Genomic DNA, 19,900 nt, shown 5'->3' with positions numbered 1-19,900 from the left:
TCAAAAAAATCCGGGGCGACCTTTCTTTGGGTGTCCACTCTACAACAAAGAGGTACTCGCAATTAATAGTAGTTGCAAGTTTATGTTTTCATATTACTGTAATAATGACAAAAATTTTGACCTCAAGTTGCCTTGATTATTTATTTATAATCAGGGGTTACCACAGTGCAACTTTTTCAAGTGGTCTGATAGTAGTGAATACAAAGAGGAAGCCCTTGTAAAGAGAGAAGCAGAAGTATTAAAGAAAGAGGAAGAACTTAAAAAGAGAGAAGTAGAAGTATTAAGGCAAGATGAAGAACTTAAAAAAAGAGAAGCAGAGTTCGAGAAGAGGGAGTTGGCACTCCATAATGATCACGCCCAGTTTCGCAGTCAAGAAGCCGACATGCTACATGCACGCAAACTATTTCTTGTACTTTGGCTAATAGCCATAGTTATTTACTTATATTTGATACTGTCACTGCGTTGACGAGTTTGTATTTGTATTTTATAGAAACTTAGCGTTTGTAAGTCGAGACTTTCAAATTATGTATTTGAGACGTTATTCTGATTTGTATAAAATCTTCATTCCTAAGACTTTATTTTATAATGAATATATATAAAATATTTGACAGGACTAAACTACAGGTTTATTGAGTTACTTTTTTCCATGTGGACATAAGAGGCAATATCAAACACAGTATAAGCTCAACCCATAACCAATCAAACATTCACATTCAATCAAAACCACATAAATTGAGTACTTGGATAGAAACTCAAATTTACATATATAGCGTACTTGGATACAAAATGTGCAAAGCGTGGCCTCAAATACTATGCCACATATACAAAACGTACACTTTCACCACTAATACATCACATACTCCAATATACCAACACCAACACGCAAATTCCTACAAAATCACCCCTAACACACACAAATTCCAACAAACCTACAAACAACCCAAATTCCATCAACACTCAAGCTTAGTAAACATAATGGATCTCTAAAATCTTGCTACAAGAAACTGCTGGGTTGCGTTCCAAATTCCGTCTCCGGCTGCGTTCCATCCATTCCTAGTTGTATCTGTGAACATAATAGCAGACAAAGTAAGACCCACATAATAAAAACCACTAACTATACAAAAAAATGACCTCAAGAAGAAAGTGTACACTTTCTTGTGTCCCCATCACTGGATGTTGTCCACTTTCTTCATTGACTATTATGGGAGTTTGTACATTTTCTTGCATCCTCATTTCCGATAGGCCGAGTTGGTTTTCAGTGCTTTCCAATGGTTCGGTGTCCAATCTACGCCTCTGACAACATAAAAAATAATTAGAGTTCAGAAGTAAGTAGAAGTAACATTAGGTAATAATTTACAATAAATATGCTCCTACCACAGTGCAACTTTTTCCTTTATCTTTTCTCTTATTTGCAGTCTTAGTTTTAATTTTCTTCACTCTTTCCTCCATCGTGGACATCCTCCTCTTACACGGGGGTCTTCCCTTGCCTCTGACAACATGGGGACTTAGCACCTTCTTGGAACTTCCTTCTGTGAATGCATTCACGGTACTTCCTCCAACATTGGATACCGTGTTGGAGGGCTTCGATGTGCGCCAAACCTCATTCATCGCATACAAGTTTGAAATCATTTCCTCAGTATGCCCATCGCACGAAACTGCATTTGTTATTACCTCATTGAAAGTTCTCAAAATACGTTTATACCTAACAGTTTCAGGTCTCTGATCAACAGCGTCATAACTGGTCGGAAGAATAGTATAAGCCCGTTTTATGTCTTTCCGCCACCGGTCTAATATGTACTTCTCTGGCAACTCACGGACTTTCTTAGCTGAAAAGATTGCAAGAATATGTCTACATATTATCCCTCGCATCTCAAACAACCCACAAACACACTTCGCCTCACACTCAGCCTCATTAAAGTAAAGAGTATACGTAACCTCCTTGATGAAATCTTCAGCCTTTACTTGATCATCGACCGAGTAAATTGCGATTACTCCCTCCATTTTCTCGAAACGACAATGACAATATATCATTCCCATTATCTCTTGTTGAACCTCCTTAAATTTTGCATTTGTGTATACATCTTGAAACTTCTTCTCAAGAGCCAAGTGTGATATGCAAGGAATGGTGAAGTTAAATGAATTGAAGTCAGCTTGGTTTTCGTTCTCAACTTTTTTCTTGAGAGCATTGTCGAACTGATCAACAAACTCTTTAAGGTTTGTTCTAGCATGCACGTAGCCATCAAAGAAAGCATTCATGCTCTCACTGCGTTGAGTTGTACTCATTCCAGCCCAGAACGAGTTCTTTAAATATACCGGCACCCAAAACTCTTTTTCTGCATATAAGCTTTGCAACCATGCATTTTCATGCAAGTTGAAAGTATCATTGAGGCTTTTCCAAGAATTCTCAAACTCCTCAATTGTAAGGGAGTCATATACACAAGATAGCAATTTACTTTTCAGGCCACATTTGTATTGACCATGTGAACCAAGTTTCTCAGGGACCTTTCGCAATATGTGCCACAAGCAATATCTATGCCGCGTGTTCGGGAAGACAATGGCGATCGCATTTTTCATTGCCCGATCTTGATCTGTAATAATAGCATTCGGCGCTTTTCCATCCATGCAATCAAGCCAAGTTTTAAATAACCAAATAAACGATTCTGTATCCTCACTTGAAATAAGGCCTGCACCCAAAAGGATTGACTGTCCATGATGGTTTACACCCACAAAAGGTGCAAATGGCATTCCATACCTATTTGTCAAGTATGTGGTATCGAATGTTACCACATCTCCAAAGTAGTTGTCTGCCCCTCTACTACGGGCGTCCGCCCAAAACACACTTTTCAGTCTATCATCATCATCTAATTCCATGAGGCTGAAAAAACCATCATTCTTGTTTTGCATCCTTCTAAAATACTGAAACAGCGCTTGAGCACCACCTTTACCAAGACGCAGGTGTCGTGCCTTGTCAATATAGTTACGACAATCTTTTTCTCCAAATGGTACGTTCTCATACCCACCCGCTTCAGTCACAAGAGCATGGAAACTCTTATTCATCCGTATGCCAGCCTCATCATTAGTATCCAACACCCTCCTAACAGACTCGTTAACTTCTCTGCTGCATCTAAAAAACCTGGATTTTCTTGGACTGAGCCCATGATTGTGTGTGTTAACTACGGATGTCACACACAGCTTCCCATCCTTTAACATGACATTCATCCTTACTTTGCAGTCTGTCTTGCTTGTTGGCCGAGGCTTGGAGACGTTTGACGACCTATTCCGTGCCTTGCCACCCCGAGCACATCCCACAGTGACATATTTCACAGTCCCATCTTTCTCTCTTTTACTCCTTTGTGTCATTATCGGAAAACCACATTGCTTTCCGTATTGTTTATAGTAATTCATTAACTCATCCTCCGACTCAAAGTGCATCCCTGGTTTTGGCTCCTCAGTGATATTACCCCCATCAGTGCCAGCCTCCTTGGTATCAATCGTATTACCCAAAGAGGCAGTAGATTGCGCTTCAACTTCTATCGAGTCTAATGTGGCCTCACTAATTTCTTCAACAGAGTTACTTTGCTGCACTTTATTTTCCTGTAAAATAAAAGAAAAGTATTATATGTAAAAATATGTTATGGATAATATAAAAGACAGTGCATGTGGAGAATCTAAGACATCACCTCACTGCCACATGGATATGGGTTGGTAGAAGTTGGAGGAATAAATGTTGGTAAAGCCGAACAAGAGCTAGCAGCGACACTAACGCTGGTTTGTACACTAGAACTGACAGCTACACTAGAGCTGACACTACTTGCGGAGCTAGACATGGGAGCAGAAGTAGAGATCCATGGGTGTTGCTATAGTTTAAAAAAAAATGTAAACATAAATAGTTAGACCAATATTCAAGTCTAACATTAACTACAATAAATACTCTAAAAAATGATCACCTGGTTGCTCCATTGATATGGGTAGGCAGTTGGAGGAGATCCCATCATTGGTATGGAGGAACTATACAAGGCAGCAGTGCTTGACGCGGGAGCGGTACTACTCAAGATAGCAGTACTTGACGCGGTAGCTGAGGTAGTGTTCCATTGGTGTTGCTGCAGTTTTCCATAAAAAAATTAAAGATAAATAATTAGACGAAATATTCAAGTTCAGAAAATTAAAGCACACTGACTACAATAAATATTCGAAGACATTATCACCTGGTTGCTCCATAGATATGGGTAGGCAGTTGGAGAAGGTCTCATCATTGGTATGGAGGCACTTGACGTGGCAGCTACAGTAGAGCTCCATGGGTCTTGCTGCAGTTCTCCCAAAGATAATTAAAAATAAATAATTAGACCAAATATGAAAGTTCATAACATAAAACCCATAAACTAATTTACCATCCAAAGATTACCTGGTTGCTCCATGGATATGGACTGGCACTTGGAAGAGGCACAAAAGGTGGTAACCAAGCATGAGGCACTGGACCGTAGTAACTTGGCATGTAATTTGGATGTAGTGGTCTTGATATGTCCTAACATATAGCAACATAATGTTAATCAATCCAAGTGGACAATGACTACACATAAAATAAACACATGACAACTGTTAAAAGAGGTTTACAATACCTACGTTGATGGATTGGTGATAAGAGCTGTTATGCGGGATGCATCTTCTATTTCTTTCTCCATTTAACTCAACAATGAAACCAAGTGGGTCTTACTTTCAGTTCCTGTTTTACAAGTTCTATCACTATGAATGTTGTATCAATTATGGAGATCAGTACTATCAAGTTTGAAAATTAAAGAACAACCAATGATAATGTCAAATGTCAAATACTTCAAATGTAGTAAAAATTTAATGAATGGAATATTATGTAGAATATAATGTTTTACATTATAATGTACTTTGGCTAATACCCTCGTTATCTCTCCTTAAGAGTTGACACAATAATAATTCCTTTAAAAAAGTGGGCTTTCTTTCACTGTGACTTTTTAGATTTTTTCTACATAAACCATCAATGGGTATTAACACTAGATGCGTTTTTTCTACTGCACTTTATTTATCAAAAAAAAATTCCAGATCTTTAAAAACAATGCTAAAATACAGGGGTTCTTACTTGAAGTTGGAGACACAATAATTGCATCACTCAAGGAAAGACTATAATCTCTTACCTTGTTTTATTTTTTTATCCCAAGTCAATGCTAAAAGCAATTAGGAGACACTGCAAATACTTATAGTACATCTCTTCCAAATCCAAAGTCGAGCCCTTCAAACAATCTTTCTGCAGCAATAAAAAAGACCAATATATTGACATGTGGGTTTGAATTTGAACCACATAGATATGCCGTAAAAGAATGAACAACTTTTTAATGCGACGCCATCAGTAAAGAATAGAGGATATAAACCATATGGAAACACAATTTCACTGACTACAATGCAATGATGTTTGCTCACTTTGTAATACGGAGCGCAGGCCTATCAAGAAAGAAATTCGTGTGACTTACATAATTAAGTCCAGAATGTTAACAATGATTTTACTTGATAAGACGGATAGTAAGCTTACTATCTGTAGCAGTAATATATAGTTTAAGGTTTTCACAGTAATATATAGTTTAAGGTTTTCACAAACTTCCCTCCATTTTTCCACCCCACTGAACTCACCGCTACAAAACAGGAGCTTTTTCTATTGCCATTAAGAAAACCTTGAATTTGAACTCTCCATTAAGAATTAAAATAACATGAGTAGTGCATATGGCATCATCTATTCTCCCCTTCGCTTTACTGGCAAGCAAACAGAACCTTATATCCGCATACCTCGACTTTAGCTTCGGATCGAAACTTCTTGAGCGTCTTGGAGAACCCATTGCGGTCCAAGAACTGAGCCACGACCTCGTGGAGAAAGGCCTTCTGGTCCACAGTCAACTACTGACAGATAGCAAAGCAAGATGAAATCTCAGCAAAAGAAGATGAAATCTCGGCAACAAAAATTCGAAGCAAGATGAAAAAAAATCAAAAGAAGGGGTTCTTACTTTGACAATGAAATCTCGGCTTCTCTATTTTTTTTCTCAGTTTCTCCCACTTGTTCTGTTCGAAATCTCGGCTTCTCTATGAAAAATTTTCAGTTCTGCCTTCCTCTTCGCATATTGGCTTCTCTTCCTTTCATTTCTGTTCTTCCGCTTTCTTCTGTCCTGTTTTGCGTTTTTTTTTTTTTTTTTTTTTTTTTTTTTTTTTTTTTTTAATTAATTGCTGACGTGGTAAAATGCCACGTCAGTGGCGTCCGCGCGCAGGCACAACGCCGTGCCTGCCTGTAGCAGCACTCCATAATTAATGATGTGAGAGAGAGAGGATACTTTTGTAATTAAAAAAAAAAAATTGTGGCAAAAGCAATATCAGCTCATATATATGACCCATGCAGAGATTTCCATGGCGATTTGTATATAACATGAAGCAAGACCACCACCAGCAGATACAGGCAGGCTCGAGGTAACGAGTGCATGCATGCGGCCATACCTAACGCCAATAGCGCGATTTAACAGGAGATTTCCTAAGTTCTACAAGGAAGCCGCCGGGGGGACTCGATAAATTAATGAGTAATATTTGACTTGTCCATTAATGACTCTGACTTAAGTCCACGAGGGACATTAAAATTGCAGGATTAATGTGTACGATATTACTGGCCAGGGCAAGCTGGTGGATGAGAACATGATGATTGTGCTCCGAGTTCGGATTAGAGAGATGAAGATCTTAGAGACGAATTACGAGCCACCTTCGAACTGGATGTTGTTCTTAATTTATATGTTCTATCTGCATGGGGATTTCCATGTGCTCGATCGAGCTAATTAATTATTGATCTTTACCTGATCTACAGTTAGCTAGCTAGCCATGATTTTGTAAATGTTGCTTGATCAGCATCACGACGTACACATGATCCTCGGATCCCTAGTTAGCGCCTGCATGCACGCGGGCTGCTGCATGCACCTGGTTCGTGCTCGATCTTTGCGGCGGTGTCAACTTCCGGTGCATGCCTGCGGTGACGTACGTAGTTAATTGCAGTGATCGCCATGTTGATCGGTTGGGTAGCCGAAAGTGAAAACAGTACTGATCCAGTACTACTTGTCTCCACGTTTTTTTTTTTTTTTTATTATTATTATTATTATTATTATTTTAAATAAGGTAAGCATAATATAAATAAACTACACAGTTACAAACATGCATACAAAAATAAGTGGAGTGGAATTTTCCGACAATCTTTTCAAAACAAACAAAAAGTAGTACTAAAAAAAAAAAAAAAAGTAAGTAAAAAGCTTGACTCCAATCCAGTCCCACAAGGGAATGCAGCTCAAATGTGGTTTTAACATAGTCTGGTAAACAAATTATAAACCTACGACTAAACGTCGTAGTTGAGAGTGGTGCGCTGCATTTTGTTGATCTGATCCAACTGTAAAAGACTATCACGACCACATCGTCTTGATCGCTAGTTAGGAAAAATAGGAATATAGAAGAATAGTAACTAGAAGATGACCCGATACACCGGAGAAAGACCACCACCACTGACGACAATGGTGCTCTTACACGTGCCAGACAATGGTGCTCTTACACGTGCCACACTGAGCAAGAAAGGAGCATGTAGATTTGAAAGATTCGAGATCGCTAGCCTCGATGGTGTCGCGCATACTGGTTGGAAGCCCCTTCTGAAGCGCGTGAGGCCTACACTAGGATTGTCTCCACTTAATTAATTAAGGGATTGTTTTTTTTTTCTTAATCTATTAATTCATTATGAGTGTATGTGTGTGTAGGCTTCAATGCAACGATATGCGAGGCAAAGTTAACTGGAATCTAATGATACTAATGCTCTCCGTGCATAGTTTTTAGAAAAATAATATTTGTAATTGTGGAGTATGTAAGTGTCACGTAATTTATTTGAAAAAAGTAAATAAATATGCGATCTTCGTGAAAAAAAAATTAATTTTTTAAAAATAGACCCTAATCTTTTTCAAAACAATTGTGCGGCGCTTGCGTACTTCACAACTATATGTAGCATTACTCTGATTGTTATTTTCATCAACAATTCATTATGTAAATGAATCAATGGAATTTAATCGAGCTGATTTCAAGCGATTTATCCAATAATATTATTATTTATAGCCGTAGGATCAAAACATTTTATTTTTCAAAATGAAATATATATATATATATATATATATAACTTATAAAGATGATCATGTGATCTCGTGAAAACAATATCAATATTAGCTAGGTTGTGAGGTTTATTATTTGTGAAATAATTATTCTATTCAACAATCCTATAACACATATATGATAAAAATAAAAATAAAAAATAAAAATAGATGTGTAATACTAGGTGTGAGTAAAATTTTTCTTTATAAAATATATTCCATCCATATATAGTCAAGAGTGGCTCTCAGCCACACATGGACACTCTCGACAGTGGCTTTTAATTTTTTAGGCATTTCTTTTAATACTTTTAAATAGATAAAAAATTTACAACATTATTAAAAAATACTTTTTTAATCATTAAAATAAAAAAAAAAAATCTGTTGGAAGCCCCCTATATAGAGGAGTTGCATATCAGTATTTTGAATTTCGTACCGTACCGATTGGTACGGCTGGAATTTAGCGTACCAGAATAATGACCAGTATAGGAAGTGTATGTGTTTCGTACCGAGTCAAATACTGGTAGTACCGGTGCATTTCGGCCAATACCAGCTGATTTTTGGTGGAGAAATGATAGTTGCAGTCATGAGTCTGCAAGCACCACGTAATCACTTTGAAATAAGTGAATAAATACAGGACTCGCAAGAAAAAAAATTAATTTTTTAATAATAGACCCCTCTTTTTCAAAGCTACTGCACGGTGCTTGCGCACTCCACGACTATATGTAACATTACTCTTTTCAGTGTATCAACCGGTTTTGGTGTACCAACCGATATTTTTTTTTTTTTTGTAATTTATGAAAAAATTGATTTTTTCATAATTTTTACTTCAATTCTCATATCTGAAGACTATTTTCTTAACTTTTTGTAATCCATTTTTCTCAATGACTTATCCCTACTTATATTTTTGTGATGAAAATGAGTAATTATTTTTTTAAATAGTTAGATTAAAAACTTAGAAGTATTATTAAGTTCTATAACTGTGTTTTAACTTTTTAAGAGTTACATTAATATTATTTTAAAATATAATATGTATAATTTATTTATTATATATAAATTATTCCAAAATGATACCATACTAAAATATTTCATTTCATACCTTAACCGAAACAATATTAAAACATTGGTTGCATTTCTCAATTCTCATATATCAAAGCCAACAATGAAATCTACGGAAGGACAATAAGAAGTTGGGGCCCATATTTCATTCATGCAATCAGATAGTACACTTGGATTGTAAACTCCACTACTACTGCGCCTGCTCTGCTCTCACGTCCCATTCCCATACCGTACAAAACCCATTCCCTTGCAATTGAAAAGCCCCGCTCACGCTTCTCACAGACACTCATATGACTGAACCAAACAAACAAAAGATGAGATGGATCATGGGATCATTATACCGACGAAAATCGATCGAAAAAAATCAAAATAGTACGATAAGACACGACAAAGACGGGGGGTGAGAAGCGGTAAAAGTAACTACAGAGGAATCGTGGCCGTCGTGGTGGTGATGGGTTTGGGCTTTCCGCCGTTAGAATCTCTCTCATACCTTTGCCTCTTCCTCCCAGTTTCCCCACTCGCAACGCATTAGAGAGAATCATTAGAGAGAGAGAGAGAGGTGTTCCCTCTGTACTTTTGGAATTGTGTGTACCTTTCTGAGTTCTTTATATGTTATTAAGCATTTCTACGAAGTATTTGGGTTTTCTTTAGCGGGATTGTTGTGGTTTTATACTACAACACTCAATCTCTTGCTTCGCCTAATCATATAGGAGGAAGGAAACGAGTGCTGCTTTCTTCGCTTGCAGAAGATTCCATTCCTATTCTTGTAAGCGTCTCTCATTGAGTCCCTCGTCGAATTTTCCTCATCTCTCTCTCTCTCTCTCTCTCTCTCTCATAATTAATGTATGATGTATCTCTACGTCAATCATTTTGGAGCTGTTTTGTTTTAAGCGTGCTCTTTAATTCATCAAGATGACACCTTTTACAAAACGGCTTTCTTCCCCATTCCCTCTATGTCTGCATTTTGAAGCCCTTGGAGTTTGTGTCTTGGTATGGGTTTCGCTGCCACCTCCGTGTTTTTTGAAGTCAAACATTGGGTTGATTATATTCTTTTCGACATTTCAGTGTGGTCCGTTAACAGTGTGACTTCTTTGAAGTAGCATTCCTTATTTGGGTTTGCTCTCATTTTCATCTTTCGCTCCTTTTTTTCTTGAAATCTTTGTCACTTGTGCTTTCTGTTGTTTTTAAATTTTAAGCTCTCGATTGAAAGGTAACTCTACTAATCTCTTAATCCCCTCTATTTTGTTGTTTTTCAGCTTTAGATCCCTTATTTTTCTTTTTGTGTGTGATGGTCCTGTATTGATTTTGATGCAGCTTCAGCCTTCTGTATTGCTCTTTTGACGGGTGACCACAAATCCCTTTCTTGATTTCTTCTAATTCTTCTGTACTCTGTACTGTCTACTTGTAAGTTGTATGGGTTATGATTTCTGCCGTTACTAGTTGGGTTCTCGATGTTTCGAACTCTGATGGTTACCTGCTTATTTTTTTTTTTAATTAATTAGTGATTCTAACTATCGTACGGTTGCTTTCAAACTACAGGAAGTCTAAAGATACTAACGGGAATCGATGCTCTAATTCTACGTTGTTTCAGTTCTAAATAATAATTGATTGGATCGACTGAATGCCAAATAATGGGAAAGTGTATGCTTTCATAGTCTTATGATTTCTTCCATTTTCTCTTGCAGCATTTAGAGGAACCATCTTCTTGTTTTCCTTACTTTTCATTTGGCAACAAGGTTTTGTTCCGGGCTCGCATCATGCCTTTTTGTAATGTAGATATTTTCATATCGTTTCTCTGGTTTCCTATATCCTAATTAGTTTCATATTATCACGCAGTGAGAACTGTTGGACTTAATTTCATAGACTTCAGTGAAAAATAAATAGACTGCAATCAGGTTTTGTTAGGATTTTTAACTTAAATTTCTTTTTTATTTTTTGAATTCAAATTCTTTGCTAATTTGAAGGATGGAGGATCATTTTGTGTTGCTGGTGGATCGGTTACTCACTGAATCTACTCTTCAAGCTGCTATTGAGAGCAAATACTGGGGGCAGCAAACCGCACCCTCAACAAGCAAAGATTTGTTGAGTTCTTCCTATAGGATGGATGTCAATAGTAGTTTCTCACCAAGTAAATTGGTAGAGTGTAGGATCTGCCACGATGAGGATGAGGAGTCCAACATGGAGACGCCTTGTTCTTGCTGTGGCAGCTTGAAGGTCAGTTAGTGGCTTACTTTGGCAACTATTCCTTGGAAATTTGAGGCTGGTTCATTGGAAGTTATATTGATTTTGTTTATAAATATCTTTATGATAATGTTAGTCATTGAAAAAAAGTTCCCAGACAATAAAGACTTGATTAGTCCCATTTTAGCTTAATAACTCACAATGTCTGTCATATGCTGCGGTGAATTTTTGAATTGTCGCATGATGAGAAGAATGCTTAGTTGTAAGATGATTTTCACCAATCAATTTCTTTTTATATAAATTTATTTCTTTTTTTTAAGTACTACTCTCGAGCTCCAAATTATGCATTTTGCATTTAGCAGGATCATAGATCCCCGGCTTCATGTAGTGGGTTATTATCTCTATTTCAGAATTCCAAATTGCAGTGCAATGGGTAGGTGTTTTCCCCTTTGAGTTCAAAGATTTGGGGTGTTTGGGTTGATATCTCAACCGGATGTATCTAGCTTGACCGATATTTTGAAATGTTTGGTGAAACTTTTGAAATTTCCTTCTGCTGGCATAATTCCTAGTAGGATGTTTTAATTTTCTGACATACAAGCGTGTTGTATGCTGTTATAAACAACTAAAATTGGATGTTTATATAGAACATTTGAGACGCAAAAGTTTGACTCAAGGCTAACTAATAGTGCCGAATTTCCTCAATGATTTCCATCACTATGTTGTTGAGTTTTTTACATACAAACATGTTGCATGCTTTATGAACAATTAGAGATTTCCAATTGACTCTCTTTTGGTTGTTAATGAATATTAGGTTGTTAACGCATATGCGAATTATCTTTTTTTTTTTTTTGGGGGGATGACATTATCTTTGGCGATTGGGAACTCAATTGATCTATCAACTATCTAGACTCACAGTAGAGCTGATAGGATGCTAATCTCCGGACAAAGATATCTTGTTATAAACGTTGAGCATTAGTTAGTTATGTTTTAGAGTGAGCATCAGCAGGCAGGTAGTTGACTTGTGTAACGGAGTATTATCCTGGACTATGGTATAAATACATATGAAGTTATCTTTAGTGTTGATTGATATTTGAGGGAGATACTGGTCGTGATGCTCTCTCTTATTTTCTGGCATTTAGTGTTCCTACTGATTTTAGATGGATCCAAAAAATGAGTAGCTTCCTTGTTAAAATGTTGCAGCATGCACACCGCAAATGTGTGCAAAGGTGGTGCAATGTGAAGGGAGACAACATCTGTGAGATTTGCCTCCAGGTCTGCCATTGTTTAAAATACTTTTTTCTGATTATAAACCTAGTAAGTTTTTATGTTAATCTTCTCGAATCATAAAAACTTGTCACTAGCTCTTTTCTGCTTGAACATAATCTGAAACTTCAGCAATATAAGCCGGGTTATACAGCACCTCCTCCACTGTTTCACTATGGTGGTATTCCAATTAACTTCAGGTATCCTTCACTTGGATGTGCATGATTTTCAGCTGATATTTTTTACTTTGGGTATGGTGATGGAACTTGTTTTTGTTTTCTTTCATTCATTGAGAAATAATTCATGATCCTTTGGCAGTACTCATATCAGTGGAAATTGGGAAATGTCTAGAAGGGACCTGCACAACTCTCAATTTATGCCAATGGTTGCTACTGATAGTGAAATTTTAGACGCTGACTTTGATGAATATTCAGCTCCCACTTCAAGAAGCCTGCTTTGCTGCCGAGTAATCGCTATAATTGTACTCTCTCTCTCTCTCTCTCTCTCTCTCTCTCTCTCTCTCTCTGTAATTTATTCATGAGTTATCCTTGTTCTGCTAGTCAATGATATAATTTATACATAACTTAAATAATTTCCATTTTAGCAAATTCCAAATAATGTTCCTGTTTGATACTTATTATATGTTATTAAGTTAGAGTATCTTTTGAGTCATAATTTTGATTTTGCCCTCAAATGGAATATTTGCCCCTAAATTCCATTCCTTGGCCTTGCATTTGATACTTTTTAGGCTGGCTTACCATATCTTACCTTTATCACAGTAAGGTTGTTCTATTTGCAGTTTATGGTTCTTCTGCTTTTACGACATACTCTACCATTCATAATCAGTGGAGCTGGAGAATACTCATTGACATTGTTGACGGTATGGTTGACTAAGACTGTTAGATTAGTGAAAGAAGATTCAATGGCTTAATATCAGAAAGAATTTTCTAAAAGTGTCTTTGCATTGCAGCTACTGATGTTGAGGACCATTGGGATTCTTTTGCCCATCTATATCATGTTTAGAGCATTCACTGCTATCCAGCGTCGACGACATCATCAGGTTAGTGATTTACCTAGTTTTGCTAATGCTCTGACAAGTAGTTGACCTATATTTTTTGGACAAGTAGCCTGCAGAAACTGTCTCCATTTTCATTGTATCTGTATTGGCCATCTTCCACTTTGATAAGCAAAGTTTGTCAACTCATGTTTGTTAAAGACACCATGTTGCTGTCTAACTTTGAAAGCTATATTGTTATTAAAAAAAAAAAAAAAACTAGCTTTTAAAAGTCTTCCTCAAATAACCAATTGAACTGTACAAAATAGACAATGTAGGCTTCAAAACACCTCTTCCTGCCAAAATTTTCATATTTGGTTTAGAAAACAACGATTTCAGAGCATCCAAACGCTCTGTTAGCCCGAAGGAATGTAATTTTCTTTACTTGGGCAATTCTTGTTGAGAATAAAAATCTAAAATTATTTTATATTCCATGGATAAGGAGATTTGCCCTAAATTTTGACTATTGGATGGAAAGCTTATAAATCATTTTTTGACCTGTACTAGAACTTGCCAGAAGGTAATTCTGAATGATTTGTTTTCCTCCAGTTGGTATGTGTGGTTGTTTGGGAGAACTAGTTGAGTAGATCCTACAAGCAGTACTGCTAAATATAGCTGATGGTTGTCAAATTGCTTCTTAATTTGAGCAGTATCTCTAAAGGGTTTGAGGCACGTTTCTGTGGTATCTTTTAACTCGTATTCCCCCGTTTCATAGTTTTGGCAGTTCTTGTAAAAGCTCATTGGTACACCGTGAGCCTGTATTGCTGCGTTTTCTTCCTTTCAGAAATTTGTATATATCCTTTAGAACTTACAGTTGCAAGAATTGGACAAGAAAACAAATTTCAGTTAGAGGATCATTTCATTTAGAAAAAGGTCAGCAATTGGTTAGTGTTTTTGGAATCTAAATTCTTATAAATGCTTCTTTTGCAAGACTGGTGAAGCCCTTTTAACTGCCTCTCACCTGCCATATCTCGCACTATCTATAGTTCATTCTCTACGCTCTTGTGATTACAGTAAGCAAGCAATATGTTGATTTATGCCTATTGAAAACTGACATTGTGACTAATTCTATTTTATTTCTCTCGTGTCTAGGATTCTCAGTCCATTGCCACATCAGATGGGACAAACAACTTACCTCAGCATCAATCACGTTTTATTCGTGTGCTGTAGTTACTGTAGGTTCCTATCATGCTTGAAGAAATCGGAAAGAACTCATGTGAGAAGAATGGCGGCCTTGTGGACTGTGATACGAAGGAAATCAACATTTTGTGGACTGTGATAGGGAGGAACTCAACCTTCCCCTCCTCCAGCTTTGGAACCCATGCAGGTTGAAGCAAGTTGGGGCGGGAGATGCTCAAAATGATAGGCCTAATTGTGCCACTTTTTCCTGGAAGAAGCCTTCTAACAAAGTACACCTATCATGATATATGAGAGCTATGCATACAAAGTATAGTTAAAGGGACAATGTACTGTATATATGAATTGCTACTTAAACAAAATGGGCAAGCCAAAGTTAATGTTGCATATTATGTTTGATAGCAAAGATGGCAAATGCATTCAATAGTAATACTACCACCAAGGCTACGGGCTTAGTAGTTAGTGTGGTAACAGCTTTATTCCCAAGTGGTTTGGCAGATGAGAGATCATGGTTCGAGTCTCATTAGACAAAAAAATGTCATTGTCCACTATTCTCGTCCACCACCGTTGTGGTACTTTACTTTCCTTTGTGGGATTGGAGTTAGGTTATGACTCGAGAAAACCTTATAGTTCCTTGTTTAACCCTCTCTGGAGAGGTTTCCCAACGTGTGTGGAGAGGTTTCCCAACCTGTAGTCTCCCCTTCCTTAATCCTTTTCTCATTGAAAAAATATAAACTACTAGATGGGTGGGAGGGCTAGCAAACAACTTTAAATATACAATCCCGTCCCTTTCCTCCCTCTCACGTGTTTTCTTGCAAGTATTTGGTTAATCAAGCCATTAGGCTATTGCTACGTTGATATCACTATCATCATTGGCATGGCAAATGAGCCATTTGCCATCATGAATTTTTTAAGGTTTTTGTATCTAGTATCTACTCGTAGAATCTCTCTCTCTCTCTCTCTCTCTCTCTCTCTCACGTCATATCAACCACGTCTCTTGAATAACGTCAACCACATGAAGGCCTTAATGGTTCGAAAAGAGAGACATCTGCAACTAAGGTGCACAAGAGGTACAATATCATGAAAATAATCAGATTTAAAGGAAAGTTCCTTTTTTTTTTTCCTTTTTATAAATAAGTAAATGAAATTTTATTCAAGAGCGCAGAGGCTTTTAAACCAATAGAAATACCGAATTAGAAACAAATGAAGATATAAGAAAATCATGAAAACCCAGCTCACTAAAATCTATAACAACTACCCAAAGAAAAGAGTATTGAAGGTCTTAAAACTCTTCCATCGTTCGCCCACGGTCCTCAAAATATTCATCAGGAGCCATCATCTAACACACTGCTGCAATTTGCAGGCTGTCATATAATCCAATCCTCTCCAATTTACAAGGAGATCTACTATCCTTCTAGGCAAACCAACTCTATCAAAGTTGTTCCACGAGGCTCGAACCACCTCACAATATAGTTGAAGGTGTTCTATAGACGCCCTACTCTTCCGACATTAAACTTTCCATACTGCGTTAGATTAACCATTCCCACTCCCCATTTTCGAGGATAGGTCTTGAATCCAATACAGAAGAATTCATATAACCTAAGTACACGGACAAAGAAGCACACGTGATCCAAAAAAATATCTGGCACCCTGCAATGCCGTTTGGAAACATCCATCTGCTTTCTGCAAGTAATTCACCTAGAGCAACCATATTACAGACTAGAGCAAGGAATAAATAAACTATTAGGTTAAGATGCTCTAAGAGAATCTGTCAGCAAGCTCGAAATTATGCAAATTGTACATTCAAAAGATATTAGAACAAACACAAAGATGAGTTTTATTCTTCTTAACAAAGTGAAAATGAGTTGATATGAAGACACGTCCATTACAAAGGAGAACGAAGTTTTGACACAACTAAACAAACAGACAGGAAACAGAACAAGCAACTATATTGAAGACATCATCTAGGATAACAAGGACCAGAAGACAGCCATTTATTCGAAATGCAAGATAAGGTAGACACCTGCAGGAAAAAGGGTTACTAAAGTGAAATAAGAACACACTTCATTCCTCTTCGGATTCTGACTCAGCACTCTGGAGCCAATCAATAAAGGGCCTAGCATTCTTCCAGATCTGAGACCCCTTGTTGCCTCCCTTCATCCCTTCTTGATACCACTGGATAATGAACCCTTCCTCCAATATATCAGCGTCATATAGTGCTTTCAAAACAAGAGCAACTTCCTTCATCGCACCTGTGCTTGACTTCTTCCTGCATAACTCCTCAATAGCATGAAGCAAGAGCAACTGCAATCCCTCATCCTGAGCAACAGCAGTAGCAAGATAGCCCTTCTTCTTAATGGCCTCCTTTGCAAACCCTTTTTCAATGCCATCAAATAGTCCCTCAATCAGAGCACTCATCTTTTCCTGGGCAGAGCCGGAAAGTGATCCCAGAAGAGACTGCAATTGCTTCGCTGAGATGCCTTTCTTCAGATTTTCTTTCACCTCATCGGCAAGTGTTTTGTGATTGACTGAGTTTCCATTTTCAGCATTTTCACTTAGTTTATTTGCTGCTGCAGGCTTCTTCTCTGTCTCATTTGTAGAAAGCATGACCATATCAGCTGTCACTGCACTCAGTTGTTCTTGGATGCGCTGCCTAGCTGCCTCCAGTGATGTATCCGTTTGCCATTGAACATCATCTTCCTCATCGTCTTCATCAGCTTCTTCCTTCTCATCAATCTGACTGTGAGTAGGTGATGTGCGATCCTCATCAGAGCCACTTGCTCTCTTCTTTGAAGAGCTGGCTTTTGTGTTGCCATCCTTCAAAGACGTAGTGCCCTTCTTCTTCACTTCTTTCTTAAGTTTCTTTTGCTCCTCATCAGCAGCCTCACCTTCCTTCAGTCGCTCCTTCTCAGCCCTCCTCATAGCCTTCTTGTCCTTGGATCCCTTCTTAGGTTCGGGAGGGTTCTTCAGAATGAAAGTAGTGAGTTTGTCCCTCATATCCACATCTGACACAAAGCCACAAGCAGCACATTTCAGTTGGATCATCTGAGTTTTGGTAATCAGAATCTCAGTCTCAGGGTTTCCACAACCATAACACTGGACATATTTCTTAATGAAATTCTCGAGAAGGCCAGCAAGTTTAGGAGTGTCATGGGACCCATTAACAAGAGAAGTCCCAGTTTTCTCATCAAATTTAGATTGTGCTCCTAGCTCGCAACCAAAGTACTTTGTGGTGTATGCAGCTGGCCTTGCCAATGCCTTTGCAATATCAACCATGTTGACTACATTTGTCTTGATGCCATTTCCTCGACCCTCAATTTTAGCAACCATTTTGGGCATCTTATACCTGTAAAAGGCATCATCATTATTTCCACCGATGTTCTGTAAAGCCATCTTGACCACAGTTTAAAATCGTATGAAAAATATACTGGATGTCACAGGGAGCGAATGATAAAATTTGGAGAATAGGGAGCAGCAAAATTGTCTTCTATGGGTTTCTGGACAAGATAAGACCGGTCTTCTGCAGTGAGGAAAGGTTGCATATAATTACAACCATAAAACTCAGGATATTCCGAAAATGGCCCAAGATGCATGCAGCCAATCCTTTGAGATATTGATCTGTTCTTTTTTCTTGACGAAGGACAGTATTCTCCTAGCAACCCAATCAATCCCAAATAGAAGGTGGCCTGTTCGGACATAAAAGAAACTTCAATGTTGATGCCTTCACGTTGAGAATCTGCAAATAGCAGCAAAACTAGCAAGCTTCCTGTATCAACAAATTTCAGAAGAACAAATTAAGTAAAAGTAGTGGGCAAATATCGAAGCAAATTCTCTTAATATCAAGTTACGAAAGTAATGATTCCACTAGAACACATAAAACAGCAGTCAGGTTGGAAGTAGAAATGCAGTAACATGACTTATAACATGTAAAAAAAATTAGCTCACATTTACTCAGAACACTATCTGCATATTAGTGCGCAAAGATTGATATATATATATATATATATATATATATATATATTTTGGTAAGAGTGGGCGAAGATTGATAGTAAAAGCCAAAAAACTTACAAGAATAAAAGGAATGTGGACTGGAAAACTTTTTGATTGTATTAACCTTACTCAAATTCAAAGAAGTCTTACGTTCACACTAAGATGAAAATCAATTCAAAACTTGAAAACATTTCAGCCTACATGTGACATTTTTATCATTCAAGTCCCTTGAGAAGGTGGTCTCAACAAAGAACAAAGTGGCACACCCAATAAATTGATCACAACACAACATGGTTAATCTTCAAGGTCACACAGTATTCTTCCATCTTTGTCTACTCATACAACCCAAAAGATTGATCTAAATCGATTATCACACTAACTACATTATATCTACTAGAATTTCTTTTATAAGAATTATCTGTACCAGAAAGACCCGTTTAAACAACATACAATTATTGTGTTCATCAATGTCTTGCAGTTGTCAAATGCTCTCTCCTATGAATTTGTTCTAACAAAAATACAATTAGGCTGCGTTTGGATGTTGAAGTGAGTTGAGTTGATAAAATATTATTAGAATATTATTTTTTAATATTATTATTATTTTGGAATTTGAAAAAGTTGAATTATTTATTATATTTTGTGTTAAGATTTGAAAAAGTTTGTAATGATGAGTTGAGATGAGTTGAGATGGGTTGATGATCCAAATGAAGCCTTATTGTTGTCTGACATGTTAGACTATCAGAGTCTTCATCAGCTTCTTCAGCAGAAAATCCAGGAGCACATGCACTTATCAACTCCATCAATTCTGTTACTAGTTCAAATTCAAAATAATCTTCAACAGACTTGTACTTGATTGTTTCCCTATTTTTCTCATGTTTGTTTCCTTATTATACTCATGACAGTTCGATTATACAACTATAAGGCTGCGTTTAGATGTTGAATTGAGTTGAGTTGAGATAATAAAATATTGTTAGAATATTATTTTTTAATATTATTATTATTTTAGGATTTGAAAAAATTGAATAGTTTATTATATTTTGTATTAGAATTT

At 37.1% G+C, this 19,900-nt stretch overlaps 3 protein-coding genes and 1 long non-coding RNA gene across 20 annotated transcripts in view; 2 read left to right on the top strand and 2 right to left on the bottom strand.

Annotated features, from left to right (window-relative positions):
• LOC121252369 lies at positions 1-549 on the top strand. Its single transcript, XR_005938210.1, has 2 exons — positions 1-52; positions 155-549. It is a non-coding gene; the product is annotated as an uncharacterized LOC121252369 (long non-coding RNA).
• A 445-nt stretch (positions 550-994) lies between these two features.
• Positions 995-3,360, bottom strand: LOC121252135 (protein FAR1-RELATED SEQUENCE 5-like). The gene is made up of 3 exons (XM_041151618.1): positions 1,375-3,360; positions 1,150-1,293; positions 995-1,063 (listed from the first exon to the last, which is right to left on the bottom strand). The coding sequence occupies exons 1-3, from the start codon at positions 3,358-3,360 to the stop codon at positions 995-997; spliced, it is 2,199 nt and encodes a 732-aa protein (XP_041007552.1).
• A 6,052-nt stretch (positions 3,361-9,412) lies between these two features.
• LOC121252287 lies at positions 9,413-15,246 on the top strand. Of its 16 annotated transcripts, XM_041151861.1 has the most exons (11): positions 9,413-9,808; positions 9,935-9,990; positions 10,290-10,434; positions 10,539-10,865; positions 11,189-11,438; positions 12,606-12,677; positions 12,801-12,868; positions 12,999-13,149; positions 13,468-13,548; positions 13,639-13,728; positions 14,815-15,246. In XM_041151861.1, the coding sequence occupies exons 4-11, from the start codon at positions 10,846-10,848 to the stop codon at positions 14,890-14,892; spliced, it is 810 nt and encodes a 269-aa protein (XP_041007795.1). In that variant the 5' UTR covers positions 9,413-9,808; positions 9,935-9,990; positions 10,290-10,434; positions 10,539-10,845; the 3' UTR covers positions 14,893-15,246. The 16 variants fall into 16 exon arrangements, with proteins under 16 accessions (XP_041007795.1, XP_041007798.1, XP_041007797.1 ...); XM_041151864.1 differs by lacking the exon at positions 10,290-10,434; XM_041151863.1 differs by lacking the exon at positions 10,290-10,434 and having other exon boundaries at positions 9,413-9,990; positions 10,539-10,628; positions 10,764-10,865.
• A 1,382-nt stretch (positions 15,247-16,628) lies between these two features.
• LOC121252235 (eukaryotic translation initiation factor 5-like) overlaps positions 16,629-19,900 on the bottom strand; it is an 8,110-nt gene continuing 4,838 nt past the window's right edge. For both annotated transcript variants that reach the window (XM_041151775.1, XM_041151776.1), the window contains exon 2: positions 16,629-18,625. In XM_041151775.1, the coding sequence (XP_041007709.1) occupies positions 16,924-18,252 (1,329 nt within the window). In that variant the 5' untranslated portion in view covers positions 18,253-18,625 and the 3' untranslated portion in view covers positions 16,629-16,923. The remainder of the gene's footprint in view (positions 18,626-19,900) is intronic.

Source organism: Juglans microcarpa x Juglans regia, chromosome 2S, assembly GCF_004785595.1.
Source record: "Juglans microcarpa x Juglans regia isolate MS1-56 chromosome 2S, Jm3101_v1.0, whole genome shotgun sequence".
Taxonomy (NCBI): domain Eukaryota; kingdom Viridiplantae; phylum Streptophyta; class Magnoliopsida; order Fagales; family Juglandaceae; genus Juglans; species Juglans microcarpa x Juglans regia.
This window is presented reverse-complemented; position numbering and strand designations above follow the sequence as displayed.